Genomic DNA, 16,262 nt, shown 5'->3' on the forward strand with positions numbered 1-16,262 from the left:
TTACCGTAATAGAGGACCCAAAAGAACCATAAAATATCCACATTTGAGAGGCTGGAAGCAGAGAATTGGTACTTTTTTTCTTAAAAAAAGGACTAAAAGATTGATCAAATATCACAATAGCTGGTGATTAATTTGATAGTTACTAATAGTTGCTTCTTAAGTCATAATGATTTTGCATCTCAATCCGCCAGAGCAAAAACAAATGCAAACACAGTGAAAACTGGTAAAGCCCTCTCAGAAAGGGGCCGTTACATCTCACATCAAATCGAAGAAGAAATATCATCTTTAAAAACTCCCAAAGCCGTACTCTAAGCAGTCCATACATACATATTCACATTGAACACAATTATCTCATTTACATTAGTCTCAGGGGCACAGATAACATTTCAACTGGAAAAAGTCACCCCTTTTTATACCTCTGTAAACACTGCATTATGCAGCCACCAAATTCATTATTTTGACATTACTGTGTCTAAAAGAAAAAGAAAAAAGAAAAAAACAATACAATATGTAGTCGTATGTAATATGTAGGCGTTCAAAGACCATTCCCTTTCAGTACTGCCACAGTGTCTGTTGGACCCAAATGGCTCATCTTATTCCTGCAGGTCAGCTAAATTGTCAAACAGATAATACAGAACACTAGCTACTCTCTTATGTGTGTCAGGGAGAATATTGAAGGAGCACTGTGGCATTTTAAATCTAGCAGTTGGTGCCAAGACAACAACTTGTTAGAAGTGACCAAAGTCACAGTAAACCTTTTACTAAAAAATGCCATGGCAACCTTTAAGAAGGGGATAATTAAGGATATAGGAAAACAAGGAGCCAGGAAGGAGGAGGAGGAATGTAGTTGAGGTCTGTAAAACTATCTTTCTTTACAACTTGTCTCTGAGGCTTCTGTATCTGCTTCTCTGTCAGCATTCAGTTTCAGTCCTACCTCGACAGAAGGTCTACTTCACTTTGATTTGCCTCTAAAATTTTTGTCAGAATTACGAAGAGTGTCAGTCTGTCTTTTCTTTTTCTCACATTGTTATACAGCTCACACTTTCTCAAACACATACATTAATAACAGTCTGTCTCCATCCTCTCAAACATAGATCATTAATTCCCAGTCAACTACTGCATGCACTCTCTCCAACACAATATACACACAAAGTAAATGTGCACGTGCCTCTCTCAACAAGGGTCATTTAGTCAGATGGTGCCCTAGTTAGGGCCCGAGCGGCGACTGCAAGTCGCCTGGCGAAAGCCCTATTGAAATTGTAATGTTTATTATTATTATTATTCTTCCGACATTTCGTGCCCCAATTTCGCCCCTTTCCCAAATGCGAAAATGCTTATACTTTTGCACGGACGTCCGGCCTCATCCGAAATTCGATATTTTTGGGTGGTCGCACATGGTCGACGCAGAATGGCGGAATAGCGCCCCCTACAAAGTCCAAAAATGCCCATAGGGAATTTTGCTAACTTTGTCCTATGCTCACAAAATTCGGTACACATATGTATTATACCCACATATGCAAAAAAGCCTCTTGACCTCATGACCTCAACCCAACAGGAAGTCGGCCATTTTGGTTTTGATTTTTCGCCTAAAATTAACTCCTCCCACAGCGTTCGCCCGATCAAGTTCAAATTAGGTACGCAACATCTCCAGACCTAGCTGAGCTTAAGTTGTGCTCTGCGCATGCGTAGGTCAAAGGGCGTGTCTGCCAGGGCTCAACTAACTTTGGCGTGCTCGCCATGTACATACGAGTGGCTCTCACGCCCACATACTTCATCCAATCAGCTTCAAACTTGCTGGACATAATGATGGCTCCACCCTGAACGTCCCGATATATTAACTTCCCACGTAACTCATAGCGCCCCCCGGTGGTAACAGGAAGTGAACTTAAATTCATGAAAAATACATAGTTGACCCCATCAACTTCATTCCACTTCTAAAACATGCAGAACCAGTTGGTGAAGCTACATTATGAACACTGTGAAGCTACGAGTAATGGTGTCCCTGTGGGGGCGTGGCTACCATTAATTCCTCGCCATGAAAATACGTTTGGCTTTTTGATGGCTTTATTGAACATGTATCATCATGAAAATTGATACACAGGTCCAGGGTGGAGACCTCTTCCATCTGATAGGGGTGTCGCTCATGTCGTCCCCTAGTGGAAACAGGAAGTGCCATTTTTGCATCAACATTGTCCGATTTCCACGAAACTTCACATGTGTGATGAGGGACTGACCCTGAACACACCTGCATGCATCCCATTACTGCCCCCTGGTGGATGAACCATCAACCTCTCATAACTCCTTCATGCTTTGTCCAATTCACTCCAAACTTCACATGACTGATGAGTGGCCGCCCTGAACACACCAGACCACACCAGACCATATGTGTAACTACCTGTGACTGCCCCCTACTGGATGAACGAAACATGGCATTTTTGGCCTCCTTCCAGGTTTTTTCTCACTTTCTGCTTCACGCCACAGCCCCGCCATGCCTCAGGCCCCGCGGTGGCATGGGTGAGCGAGGGCCCGCCATCGCCGCTTGCGGCTTTAATTATTATTATTATTATTCTTCCGACATTTCGTGCCCCAATTTCGCCCCTTTCCCAAATGCGAAAATGCTTATTCTTTTGCACGGACATCCGGTCTCATCCGAAATTCGATATTTTTGGGTGGTCGCACATGGTCGACGCAGAATGGCGGAATAGCGCCCCCTACAAAGTCCAAAAATGCCCATAGGGAATTTTGCTAACTTTGTCCTATGCTCACAAAAGTCGGTACACATATGTATTATACCCACATATGCAAAGCTACGAGTAATGGCGTCCCTGTGGGGGCGTGGCTACCATCAATTCCTCGCCATGAAAATACGTTTGGCTTTTTGATGGCTTTATTGGACACGTATCATCATGAAAATTGATACACAGGTCCAGGGTGGAGACCTCTTCCATCTGATAGGGGTGTCGCTCATGTCGCCCCCTAGTGGAAACAGGAAGTGCCATTTTTTACATCAACATTGTCCGATTTCCACGAAACTTCACATGTGTGATGAGGGACTGACCCTGAAAACACCTGCATGCATCCCATTACTGCCCCCTGGTGGATGAACCATCAACTGCTCATAACTCCCTCATGCTTTGTCCCATTTCCACGAAACTTCACATGTGTTATGAGGGACTGACCCTGAACACACCTGCATGCATCCCATTACTGCCCCCTGGTGGATGAACCATCAACCTCTCATAACTCCTTCATGCTTTGTCCAATTCACTCCAAACTTCACATGACTGATGAGTGGCTGCCCTGAACACACCAGACCATATGTGTAACTACCTGTGACTGCCCTCTACTGGATGAACGAAACATTGCATTTTTGGCCTCCTTCCAGGTTTTTTCTCACTTTCTGCTTCACGCCACAGCCCCGCCATGCCTCAGGCCCCGCGGTGGCATGGGTGAGCGAGGGCCCGCCATTGCCGCTTGCGGCTTTAATTTTAGTTGAATCCTGATGTGAGTATGTAAAAAAAAAACAAAAAAAAAACATGCTGGTTACCACAACACACAACAGGCAGCTAGTCAGAGAGAGGGGGTGGGGGGAAAGCAGCTCTCACCACAGCTACTCAACTCAACTCCAGCTCTCTTGTAATATGACGAGCTGGAAGGAAAGACATAGACAGCGAAATAGGGAGGGAAAAGCACAGCAGCTCTCAACACACACACTGGAGTAGCTGCAGTGTGAAAAAAAGAAGAGAGGCTTCAAAATCTGTCTTCATAAACTCAAGACAATAAAGAGTAATTTTACAAACCTTTCATCAAATGAATCTTTATTGTTTCATTTAAGAGCTAAATTTGACTTTATAATTGAACAAACTAATGTCCCTCATGCTTGATTGTCAAATGTGTATATATATATATATATATATATATATATAGTTTGTTCAATAACCCATTTTGTCTGATTTATTTATAGTCTGTGATGTGTTTGTTTCATAGGTAAAGAAAAAAACATAAAACACTCCTTTAGTATTTGAATGCCAGTCAAGTACCTTGAAGCACTTTAATTGAATTAATTTTAACCAAATTGAGTTGAATAGAACTGAAAGGAATGGAGGCACAGTGAGAGAGAAACAAAGAGTCAATATATTATCTTACTTCAACAGTCTCTAATTTACCGAAAGCCCTCTTTTACTCTCAATTACCCGACTATAGTATTTTCCATTCTGCTCCATCTCAAATGGGTTTGTCCTGTTCCATGTCAGTGGTCTGTCTGATAATGCATATACCAGTCTCTCCTTTTTTTGACAAACCATTCTCTTTTCCCCCATCATATTTTTCTCTCCTCTTTATGTCCCTGGAATAAGTGCATCTCTGACCTTTGCCCCTTTGTTTCCGTCACTTTCTAGCTGTATGTAGAAGCTGCATTTTTCATTTTCTACTCCTGTAAACGTTCTGCGTTACTTTCTAACAGAATCTTTTTTTTTTTTTTTAAATAAACAAAAATTCAGCAGTGTATGTTATATATTGTGTGTTATGGATACCAATAAAAATAAAAAAAACTGGTCCCCTGCCACGTTTGATAGATTTACATGAAAGGGTTATGTAAAGGCTTATGTTAATTTTAGAAAACTGTTTGGGTTAGGTTAGGGAGAGGTTTGTATGTACAGTATAGATAGATCTTTAAGACATTTCTTTATTCCTAGGTGTTAAAAATGTCCTTAACTCAGTTTAAAAGCTCTGTACAATGGTGAGACAGAAATCTTTTCTCCCTCTTGCTTCCTTCCTCTATCTCTGTAGCCCTTTGTGGAGGCTACGTCTATGGCAAAACGGGGACAATTCTGTCTCCTGGCTTCCCTGACTTCTACCCCAATTCTCTTAACTGCACCTGGACAATAGAGGTGTCTCATGGGAAAGGTAATAACACACATACACAGACATTCATTTGCTTTGGAAAAAAGTATTGTTCAGTTTTCTTTTTATATGCTAATAAATGTGGGTATTAGATTAAGTATATATATATATATATATATATATATATATATATATATATATATATATATATATATATATATATATATATATATATATATATATACATGTATATGTATATTTACATTTCCTATGTATATTGCCTGATGTGTGTATATGTTTTGGGTTTGGTTTCTGTGTTCATCTGCTTCCACTTATATATCTGTGACAAACTTACTGTCAATTGTTGTCATTTTCATCTGTCCTTCCATCTTTCCAATCAACCGTGGAATTTTCAGGAGTCCATCTGGTTTTCCACACTTTCCATCTGGAGGAGAACCATGACTACCTGTCCATCACAGAGGACAGCGATTTCCAGGTTCCAGTAGCCCGACTAACCGGCTCAGTGCTGCCTCCTAGTGTCAAAGCAGGACTCTATGGGAACTTCAGCGCTCAACTAAGATTCATATCGGATTTTTCCATGAGTTATGAAGGGTTTAATATGACTTTCTCAGGTAAGTGCACTCAAATAGAAACGGAATTTTTTTTTTAACATGGGGACAACAAAAACAACTAAAAACAGTTTAATTGTATGTGCAGGATTGATTTAACTTCATACTTAACTTTATAACCGACCTAAATCCTCCTGACCTGGAGTGACAGACTGAACAATAGACATCACACACAAACACACACACACACACACACACACACACACACACACACACACACACACACACACACACACACACACACACACACACACACACACAGGTGTTAAGGTGTGTTAACATGGCATATTGCTGTGATTAAGATAACAATATGAATTTTTAGCTGCCAAACCAACTTAAATTGTAAGACATGGCAGAGCTCTAATATATTATGGTCTAAGGTTTTGAGTTTTCTTGGCTAACTTTAATTATGTTTAATTACAATCACAAAGTTTTTGTACATTTCTTACCACTTATCTTTTGGATGTACAGAATATGACTTAGAGCCGTGTGAAGATCCTGGCGTACCAGCGTTCAGCAGGAGGATGGGATTCAGATTTCGAGTTGGCGACTCGCTGGCCTTCTCTTGTTTCCATGGCTACCGACTTGAGGGAGACAGCAAGATCACTTGTCTGGGAGGAGGCAGGCGAGTCTGGAGCAACACACTACCACGATGTATAGGTAAGACAATCAAGTAGTCTCAGTGGAGCAGTAAAATGATCGACAAATCAAATTCATTATTTTTTAGATTCAGACAGTAGTTACAGACATTGAGTTGTTAAGGTATGGACATTATACTCACTGAACTTTCCTTAACTTAACTTTCTTTTTACAACCTTACATTTCAAGTGAAGCGATGTAACAAGCCTTATAGTGGTATTTCTGCCTTCTTCAAGATTTTATTCAATGATGCTTTGGAGTAGTTTATCTTCTGTGAAATAAACTTCTTGCTTGTAAAAGTACTTTCAAATTCTTCACCATATTATTAATCTCAGAGGTTTAGCATCAGCACTTTCCTGGTTGTAACTCACCAGTATTTTATACTGACACAATAGTAATTTACTATTTGACTGGTTGACTGCTAGTTTTATTTGTCAGGATTCTGCTGTTAGCAGGTTGTAATTTGACTGTATTGAGTATCAGTGTTTCCTTGGATGCTGCTAGTAATTTATGAGTGTCTGACTGGTGGCTGCTGGTAATTTTCAATCCCCGAAAAGAGCAGACTGAGAAATACTATAATAGCATTATCTGTCAAGAGATCAGGCCTGACTAAGAAGAAACTTAGCAACAGCAGCTGGCAATGTTCATTGGGTTCATCTCTCACCCTCACTCTCTAAATGTCCCTCTCTTTAGCTCTCAGTCTCACTTTCTAAGTTTCTAAGTGTTTCTCCTCCTCTCCTTCTGTATTTAGACAGTCCTTGGGTAGATAATTAGAGCATTAGCTGCTATATGAAAAGTGTTAATACTTTAAGTCTTTTGTTACTCCCTTTTTCCCCTCTCTAATTTCTCCCTGCATATTTTCAAAAGGCTCTTGTCTGTCTCGGTTCATCTGCTATCTTCTTTTCTTCCTCTTCCTGCTCTCCCTTCATCCTTTCTTCTCCCCTTTTACTGTCCTCTATTCTTTCACACCCACTTTATGGCGCCGTCTTCACTTTCAAAAGAATTTCTGAAAAATTGCTTGTAGCATCCTTGAATTTATGCTTCTTATCTCTTTTCTTAATCTCTTTTAAAAACTACAGAACTTTTTATTTTTTTTTATTTTTTGAATTTTAGATTTTTTTTTTCAAAATATTTTTATTGTCAATTTTCAAAGTAACGAACAATATACATACACACATAATAATAATGATAATAAATAAATAAAAACTTGACACAAACCATGACATGTCGAAATAAAGTACACGCAGAAAGACTTAATGTAGTGTCCGAGTTAAATGTCCACTCGAGTGTGTCAGAGTAGAATATCCACTTGAGTGCATCAAATATATCAGTACTCTTCAAATACACATGATGATAATAATAATAATAAAAATTAATTTAAAAAATAGATAAATAAATTAACAAGATAAAAATAAAGAAAGACTTGACACAAACCATAACATATAAAAACAGATTACACACAAAGAGGCTTAATAAAACATCAGAGTTGAATGTCCACTTGAGTGCATCAAGCATGTCAGAATAGGTGCTCTTTAGGGGGGTTAACTACAGTTCCAAATACTCCAGGATAGGTCTCCATACACCATAGAATTTCTGTAAGTTGCCAGATATCTCGTATCTCAGTTTTTCAATGTGGAGAATTCCTACCAGCTCCCTCAGCCAGGCTTCGAATTTAGGTGGTGAGTCAGATTTCCACATTTTCAAAATGCATCTCTTTGCTATGACCATACCATAAGCCACCACCGTAGTAACATTTCGACCCATGTTCTCCAAAGTGTTAGAGATGCCAAGTAAAGCGGTTTCAGGATCAGGGTCCAGGTTTACTTTAAGTGCATGGGAGTACCATCTGAAAATCGAACACCAGAAATTCTGAATCTCAGGGCATAGCCAAAATTGATGTGCAAGTGTGCTGTCTGATATCTTGCACCTTTCACACAGGGGAGAAGTTTGGGGGAAGATTTTATGCAGCTTAACCTTTGAATAGTGTAACCTGTGTATGACCTTGAATTGAATCAACTGTAACCTAGCGTTAACTGAGCAATGATGAATGTAATTTAAGGCTTGTTTCCATGTTTCGTCTTGAATCGTGATATTAAGATCAGCCTCCCACATTTGTTTAAATTTAACAGCAGTTTGTGCAAGTTTGTGAGAGAAAGTACAAACCAATTTTGAAATCAAACCTTGCGCTTCTGGTGGGCCAAGTAAGAGCTTAAAAATAGCACTTTCTTCTGGCAAGGAGTCAGATGATGAAATATTTTGTATTATGTAATGACGGAACTGTAAATACCTAAAGAAGTTTGATTTTGGCAGGTCATATTTTTTTTGTAAAAATTCAAATGAACATAAATGTTTATTAACATAGAGATCTTTTATGGACCCTATTCCTTTCCTACTCCACTCCTTAAAAACTGCATCTGTGTTTGAAGGAAGAAAGGCATGGTTATGCCATATAGGGGCATGCACTGATGTCTTAGGAAGATCGCAAAATTTTCTGATCTGCATCCAGATTTTTTGAGCATTAGTTATTGTGTAATGCTCTCGCTTGCAAGTGGCTCTCGGCCTTGGTAATGAAAAGAGAATTGCCCTGAGGGAGGTTTTTTGGGGTAGACTTTGTTCTATTGCTAACCAGGATGGTATCTCAGTCTGTGGATCAGGGTTATTAGCCAGTTGCCAATATACCATCACTCTACTGTTAGCGGCCCAGTAATAATGTAGGAAACATGGTAGGCCAAGGCCTCCAGATTCCTTTGGCTTTTGAAGATGTTGTTTAGAGATTCTGTGTGCCTTATATCCCCAAATAAATGGTAAAATCACAGAGTCAATCATTTTAAAAAAGGACATCGGGATGAAAATTGGGATATTCTGAAACAAATAAAGGAACCTTGGCAGAGAGACCATTTTAATTGTATTTATACGGCCTATTAATGACAGAGGCAATGTTCTCCATTTTTCAATATTCTTTTTCAGGGCGTCTAATCTCTCCATGAAGTTATATTTAAAAAGTAACTCTGTTTTTTTAGTGAGTTTAACACCTAGGTATTTAACCCAGTTTTTTGAAATGTTAAACTGAGTTGAGGTCACGAATGAGGGGTCTAAATCAGCTGTGAGCGACAAAAGGTCGCTTTTTTGCCAGTTTATGGTATATCCCGAAACCGTACCAAACTCATTTATCAGATTGAGCAGATATGGGATAGATTGTTCGGGGTCTGTCAAAAAAATAGCGATGTCATCCGCGTAGAGTGATATTTTGTGGCTAATACCATCAATAATGACAGGCTTAATCAAATTATTTTCCCTTATACTAATTGCCAATGGCTAGCGCAAAAAGTAATGGCGAGAGGGGACATCCTTGACGGGTGCCTCTCTCGAGCGGGAAGGGATGTGATCTGTCCTGATTAGTTACCACGGAGGCAGTTGGATTAAGGTAGGCCATCCGTATCCAGGAGACAAAAGTGTCTCCCAAACCAAATGATTCCATCACTCTAAACAGATATCCCCACTCCACCTGGTCAAATGCCTTTTCGGCGTCTAAACATAAAATGGCCTGCTTTGAACCTGTAGTAAATTTGTAATACATGATATTTATTAGCCGTCTTGTATTGAAAAAAGAATATCTGTTTGGAATAAACCCTGTCTGGTCTCTATGAATAAGAGATTCAATATACTGGTTTAGTCTGTTGGCTAATATTTTAGTACAAATTTTGAAATCCACATTCAGCATAGAAATTGGACGGTAAGAGGCGGGGTTTGTTTCATCTCTATCTGGTTTAAGTATGAGAGCAATGTCCGCATTATATAATGTTGGTGGCAGTTTTTCTATTTCAACAGAGTGGGACAACATCCTGAGCAGGAGTGGGGATATCTGCCGAGAATTTTTTTTATAGAACTCTGGTCCAAAACCGTCCAGCCCGGGGGCCTTTCCATTAGTAAAAGATTTGATAGAATCTGTCACTTCGTTCAAAGTTATTGTCGCATTCAAAGCCTCTCGTGAAGCATCATCTAGTTTAGGAAAGGGAACATTTTTAAGCCAAGAATCCACATCACCTTTTGCTTTTGCCTTGTATAGTTCTTGATAAAACTGCACGAAACGCTTATTTATTGATTTTGGATTGGTAAGTATATCTCCAGTACCAGATCTAATTCTAAGTATAGCCCTGCTATTTTGCTGCCCCCTAAGTTGACGGGCTAGCAGCGTGTGTGGCTTGTCTCCTAGTTCAAAATAACGTGTCCGCAAACGGGACACTTGATCACTGACTTGTTTTGTTAAAATTGTATTGTACTCATATTTAAGATTAATAATTTCTTGTAGTGTTTGATTATTGTTGCTTCGTTTATATTGTGTCTCCAGCTGAGATAACTTACTATCAATTTCAACCAATCTTGAGCTTCTTGATTTTTTTAATGATGCCTCATAAGAAATAGTATGACCCCTCATGACTACTTTAAACGTTTCCCATAAGTTTGAGTCTGAAGTATCAGAGGTGTCATTCGTGTCTAAGAATTCGTCAAATTTACCTGACAAATATTTACAGAAATCTGCATCATTAATTAAGTAAGGACGGAGCCTCCAAGTCGTTTGCTGTTTTTGTTGGTTAAAATCTAAATTAACACTAACTGGAGCGTGATCTGAGATGACAATGTTATGATATTTGGTGTCCAGTACATTTGATAGGAGCTTAGAGTCTAATAGAAAAAAATCAATTCGTGAGTATGAGTTATGCAACTTGGAAAAAAAGGAATACTCTCTATCTGTTGGATGCTGCAAACGCCAAATGTCTACAATGTTAATTGAAGAGATTAGACTGTTTAAAGTGACTGATGCATTTGAAGGGCTAGATTGTTTTTTTGAAGATCTGTCCAGGTGCCAGTCTAAGATCGCATTAAAGTCTCCAGCGATAATCAAGTTTGTATTTGAGAGGTCTGGCAGTTTACCAAATATTTTACAGAAAAAGCCTGCATCGTCCACATTTGGACCATAGATATTAACCAGAGTGACATGTATAGAATAAAGCTGTCCAGTTACAATTAGAAATCTGCCACTGTCATTACTAATAGTATTTATGTGATGAAAAGGTATATTCTTTTTAATTATAATGGCTACCCCACGTGCCTTGCTAGAAAATGTAGACTGAAAAATATGTCCTGCCCAGTTGCACCTTAAACGAGACTGCTCAGGCGGTCTAATATGAGTTTCCTGTAAAAACACCAAGTCAGAAGATAAAGATTTTAAATGGGTGAAAACCTTCGCTCGTTTAATAGGATGTCCCAATCCCACATCTCGCTTCCCCTCCGATATAAAGTCTTTATAAATGAAACACTCACAATGAAACAATTTAAGTAAATGTGTAAGGCAATTAAACAGCCAAATAAGGGATACCATAGATCCTGTAAACGTTTGCTTAAGAAAACATAGTTCACATAACATTATTATTTTAGGATTTGACCTGATCTGTTGTTAAATGAATTACAGTTTGAAGGCGGCCATGAGACCAGCCCTGCTACGTTTACAGAGTTTGTCCATGGTGACCAACACTCACAACACTCCTAGGACATCTTTACGTGTCGAGATTGTCTGCGAACCTCTCCGCCTCCTCTGGGGTATTGAACGTGGAGGTGACGTTGCCGTGGGTAACTCTCAGACGGGCAGGGTAGATGAATCCCGCGCGAAGACCAGCGGACTTGAATCTTTTCCTGGTGTCATCATCAGAGTTGACGCTGTTTCATAACCTCAGCCGGAAAATCCGGAAAGATATGGATGCGCTGACCTTGGTACATCAGAGGGGATTGTTGTGCTGCAAGCCTCATGATGAGCTTCTTGACACGATAGTTGTGTATCCTGGCAATTAGCACACGGGGCCGGTTAGCGCCGTTAGCAGGCTGTCCACCCAGGCTGTGTGCACGGTCAACTTCTATGTGTCTCGGAAAGTGTTCTTTCCCCAGCAGATTTTCAATAAAGTTGGCCACAAACTCAACCGGGCGAGTAGATTCAGCATTTTCAGGCAGGCCTATTATCTTTATGTTTTGGCGTCTTGAACGTGCCTCAAGGTCCACAACTTTATCTTGTAAAGCCTTGTTAGCATCCCCCAGGCGTTTAGCCTGTAGCTCAAGTGCGGCTAACCTGTGGTCGTGGTCGCTGGCCATTACTTCCACTGCGGAAAGACGAGACGCATGTTCTGTCAGTGTAGCTTGGCTGGCTTGGCTTCCAGCGAGTTAAACCTCTCGACCATTTGCTTGCTCATCCCGTTTATGGCATGGAGAATAGCTGCACTTTCTAGTGAGGGACTAGCGCTGTTAGCTCAGTTAGCAGGCCACTTTCAAAAGTTTCCAAAGTTTCTTCTTTCGGGCTTCCTGGCCGTTTGCTTCTTTGATGGCATTTTTAAAACGTCCCCTGCGAGTTTTACAACCTTCCTTTTACTGTCTTTGGTCAAAAAAGTGGTGTTTTTATGAAAAACTCGATTTATCGGAGCGGAGCCTCACCTAGGCACGTCTAGTCTGTCATGTGCGCTCTAGCGCCCCCCTGAATTTTAGATTTGTTTAAATTTGATAAACAGTGAGCTCCATATTTTTCCACACCGCCTTCTCTCGTCTTTCTCATTACTTCCATTTCCTCTTTCTCCCTTCCAAATAGTGGTGGTTCTCCTCAGTGGGAGTTAAAAGCCTGCTCGTCTCTCTTCTTCCCTCTTCTCCTCATTTACATATGACAAAACTCTATTTGCAGAGAGTACCACTTATTTGAATCCCTAAACTTTGATAGGCACTGCACCTGCTAGATAAATCTGTATAATTTTTATGAAACACTTTTTTTCTAACAAACTAATCAAGACCTGCTTTATGTAATGTTTTTAATTTTGCCCTCTTTTTAATCTTTTGCAGTTTATGTTTAAATCAGTGCTTCCCAAACTTTTTTAGAACATGGCACCTCTTCAAAGGATTTATTTATTTGTTTTTATCAAGGCACCACACAAGCCCCAATATTAATTGTATAGCCTATATGTACATAGAAGATGATCAGTTTTAACAAATTGTATAATATTGTAATGTTATATTTTATAAATATAAGTAAAAACAAACAAAACCCAAAATAAGGTTGTGGGCATCTGAATGGGACATGTGAGCTGTTGATGTGAAGACAGAACAAGCTACAGGTCTCTTGTCTATTTTTTAAATTTAGACCAGCTATTAGAAAGCCACATAACACAAATATGAATTTTGCAATGTGTAACACTACAGTGAATGTGCATGGACAGTGATGGATATCCGTCTTTCACAAGCAGCCAAAATCTGTCCATTAAGCCATTAGCCGAGACATTTTGTCGGTCGGTTCAGATTCAGTCGTCTCTCTGTTGAGAGCTGAGATGTTTCAGCGTTTCTTTGAAGTCTGTTTACCGTCTCAAACCTTTCCATGGCTGTTCTGACACTCACTTTTTTTCTGACTACTGAGTTCCTGCAAAACTCCTGAGCCAGAAAGCGTGTTGTGTTACTATGACAACCCGCTACTGTGGGTTGTCCTGCCAGCTGCAACTATCTGCATATTTAACAGTTTTTCAAAGAGTGATTTTGATATTTACTGCTTATTTATTTTGTTTCGTTACGTATGAAAACACAACATAAAACATAATCAATGTAAATGTCGCAAATTTGTTGTTTTTTTTTAATGTGGTGAAACGTTAATAAGAATGCACAATAGATTGTTGTTTAATCTTGCAGCACCCCTGCTATGTCATCACTGCACCCACTTCGGGAACTGCTGGTTTAAATGCTTGAATGTGTTTTTTTACTCCTCATCCTTGTTTTTATCCTTATCCTTGTCTTATTTGAAGCACATGACATCAAGTTCTTATACGTTATGGTGTATTGTTCATTATTATTATTGTTTATTATCATGTCTGCTGAGCTGAAAGTTTGTGGTTATTCAGTAATATATGCACCTTTTTCAAATCTCTACTCCTCTCTTCTCTCTCTTGCTCTTTTCTTTTTTACACAACACCCAGCAACCCAGATATTCTGACTGCTCAAAGATAATTAGGTAGAATTGCTGTGATTTTGATCCACGCTGTCTCTGCCGCCTTCTACTTTAGCTGAGTGTGGAGCCTCATCCGTAGGACCAGAAGGAGTTCTCCTTTCTCCAAACTTCCCTTCCAACTACGATAACAACCACGAGTGCATCTACCGCATCACTACCGAAAAGGGCAAGGGAATCAGACTGAAAGCTGAGAGCTTCTCATTGCAAGATGGAGACTATATCAAGGTATAAAACAAGCTTTTTCCAGTCAGCTGGAACTAAATCTTTAAATCCATGATTTATTTCCAGATTCACACACAACATACCTGAAGAATTATACTCATAACCAAAAGCTGTCTATATGCAAAGTTTGTATACTTATATTTATATTTTAACGTATTACTATGTGTTACATGTGTGATTTCCAATTATGCTGAAAATGCTATCAGCAATTTATTGTAGATGCTGGGATATAGTAGTGACCACACATTGAGACCATAAAAGAGCAAGATTGAGGATCGCTTATAAACTTTGACATGAACGTTTGGGATATGTTTATTTATAGATTTCAAAGATTATAGATATAGCAAAAAATATTTTTTACTTTCACATTAACAGCCAAACACAATCACATATAATCAAAAGAAATATCAGAATATTCAGAGCACGTCAACCCCGTCTTGATTTGTGCACGTAATTTCACTTGATGTTCATTTATGTCCACTAATTAATCAATTTTAATGTTGTATAACAGGGCCCACCATTTCTTAGCATTGTCCACAGAGCCCGACTGTTCTGCAAGCTTTTGTTCCAGGCATGCACACTTGGTACAATCAAGGCATCGGGGGATGTGTACCCCTCAATTATAAGAGGTGTGGAAGAAAAAGGCTGGAATCAGAACATGAACGACAGATAGGGCTTTGAATACTTGGTTTCACCAGTATGTTGTTAGATTGTATTAGCAAGGTTTGGCCTAGCTTTTAGAGGTGTTAAACATTGTTGTAAGAGGCAGTAACATCCCTGCAGGGGTTTATTACCCATGTTCTCTATTAGTGCTGATAGTGCTCCTGCTGTAGTGGCCATCCACGGCTGAATAAATACATGGGAAACAGAGGCACAAAAGGATCAATTCTGTCTTTGTTAACCTTGTAACACATTACAGAGTCATATTGTAATATTTAAAGGTTATCCTAGAATTTTATTTATAACATTTTATATGTATGTAATAAGTAATCAAAACAACAGAATACAATAGCTAAACAACACATGACTGCAGCATGTGATCATTTTAGTGGCCAAAATGGTTTGCATCTAGACAAATGTCACAACCATTAGTACATGTGCCCGCTTCACTATCAGTTAGGAACAGCTGTGTGAGCTGTTTTACAGTCTTGACGCTGTCCTACAGACACCGTCTAAAACTGTTTCTATTCACAATGTCTCTTAGCGGTATTAGGCCTGAGGGCATGGTTAAGCCAGTATGTGGTTAGAGTGTATTATCAGTATTAGGCCTAGAGCATTGGTTGAGCCTGTCTGTGGTTAGAATGTATTAGCAGGGTTCTCCCTGACTTTTAGAGAGGCTTAACATCATTGTAAAAAAGGTGGAGATGTTCCCAATGTGATAGGTAAAAAAAAAGGTAAAATCCTGTTCAAGGAAAGGAAAGTGACATCAAGATGGTTAACAGACATAAACATGACGAAAATTTGCTGACACATTCCATAATAGCCTCAATTCTGAAAAATGGCATTGTGAGAAGCAGATGAGCCTACCAAGTTTTAAATTGCAGTTTTCCAACATGCTTTTCTGTAGACTGCAGCCCCCTCTTTACATCATTGTTTGTGAAATTCAACAAAGAGGGTGCATCCACAGTCTGGAGAGCTGAGGATGACATTTGCTCTTTATCAAAATAGGATTGTGTTCTTCATGAGGCATTTGACATAGTATTTACTGTAATAAATTGATTCCTTACCAGAAAATAACAAGAAAAGATGAGCAGAATACAGAGAATGACTGGAGATCACAAAAGTTAATGAGGACACACTGGATGCAAACAGCAATCAAAAACTAATGGCAGGCCCCAAGACTGACTGTTACAATGACACATTGTGTTCAATATAGGGCATATACCAGAATTAGATTTTTAGATTCA

At 39.3% G+C, this 16,262-nt stretch overlaps 1 protein-coding gene across 1 annotated transcript in view; it reads left to right on the plus strand.

Annotated features, from left to right (window-relative positions):
- The window catches only part of LOC133989379 (CUB and sushi domain-containing protein 1-like), a 356,447-nt gene that overhangs the window by 228,040 nt on the left and 112,145 nt on the right, over window positions 1-16,262 (plus strand). The window contains exons 21-24 of the mRNA XM_062428141.1: window positions 4,789-4,905; window positions 5,259-5,474; window positions 5,943-6,131; window positions 14,189-14,358. Coding sequence (XP_062284125.1) covers window positions 4,789-4,905; window positions 5,259-5,474; window positions 5,943-6,131; window positions 14,189-14,358 — 692 coding nt within the window. The remainder of the gene's footprint in view (window positions 1-4,788; window positions 4,906-5,258; window positions 5,475-5,942; window positions 6,132-14,188; window positions 14,359-16,262) is intronic.

The sequence above is a fragment of the Scomber scombrus genome, chromosome 1, assembly GCF_963691925.1.
Source record: "Scomber scombrus chromosome 1, fScoSco1.1, whole genome shotgun sequence".
NCBI lineage: Eukaryota > Metazoa > Chordata > Actinopteri > Scombriformes > Scombridae > Scomber > Scomber scombrus.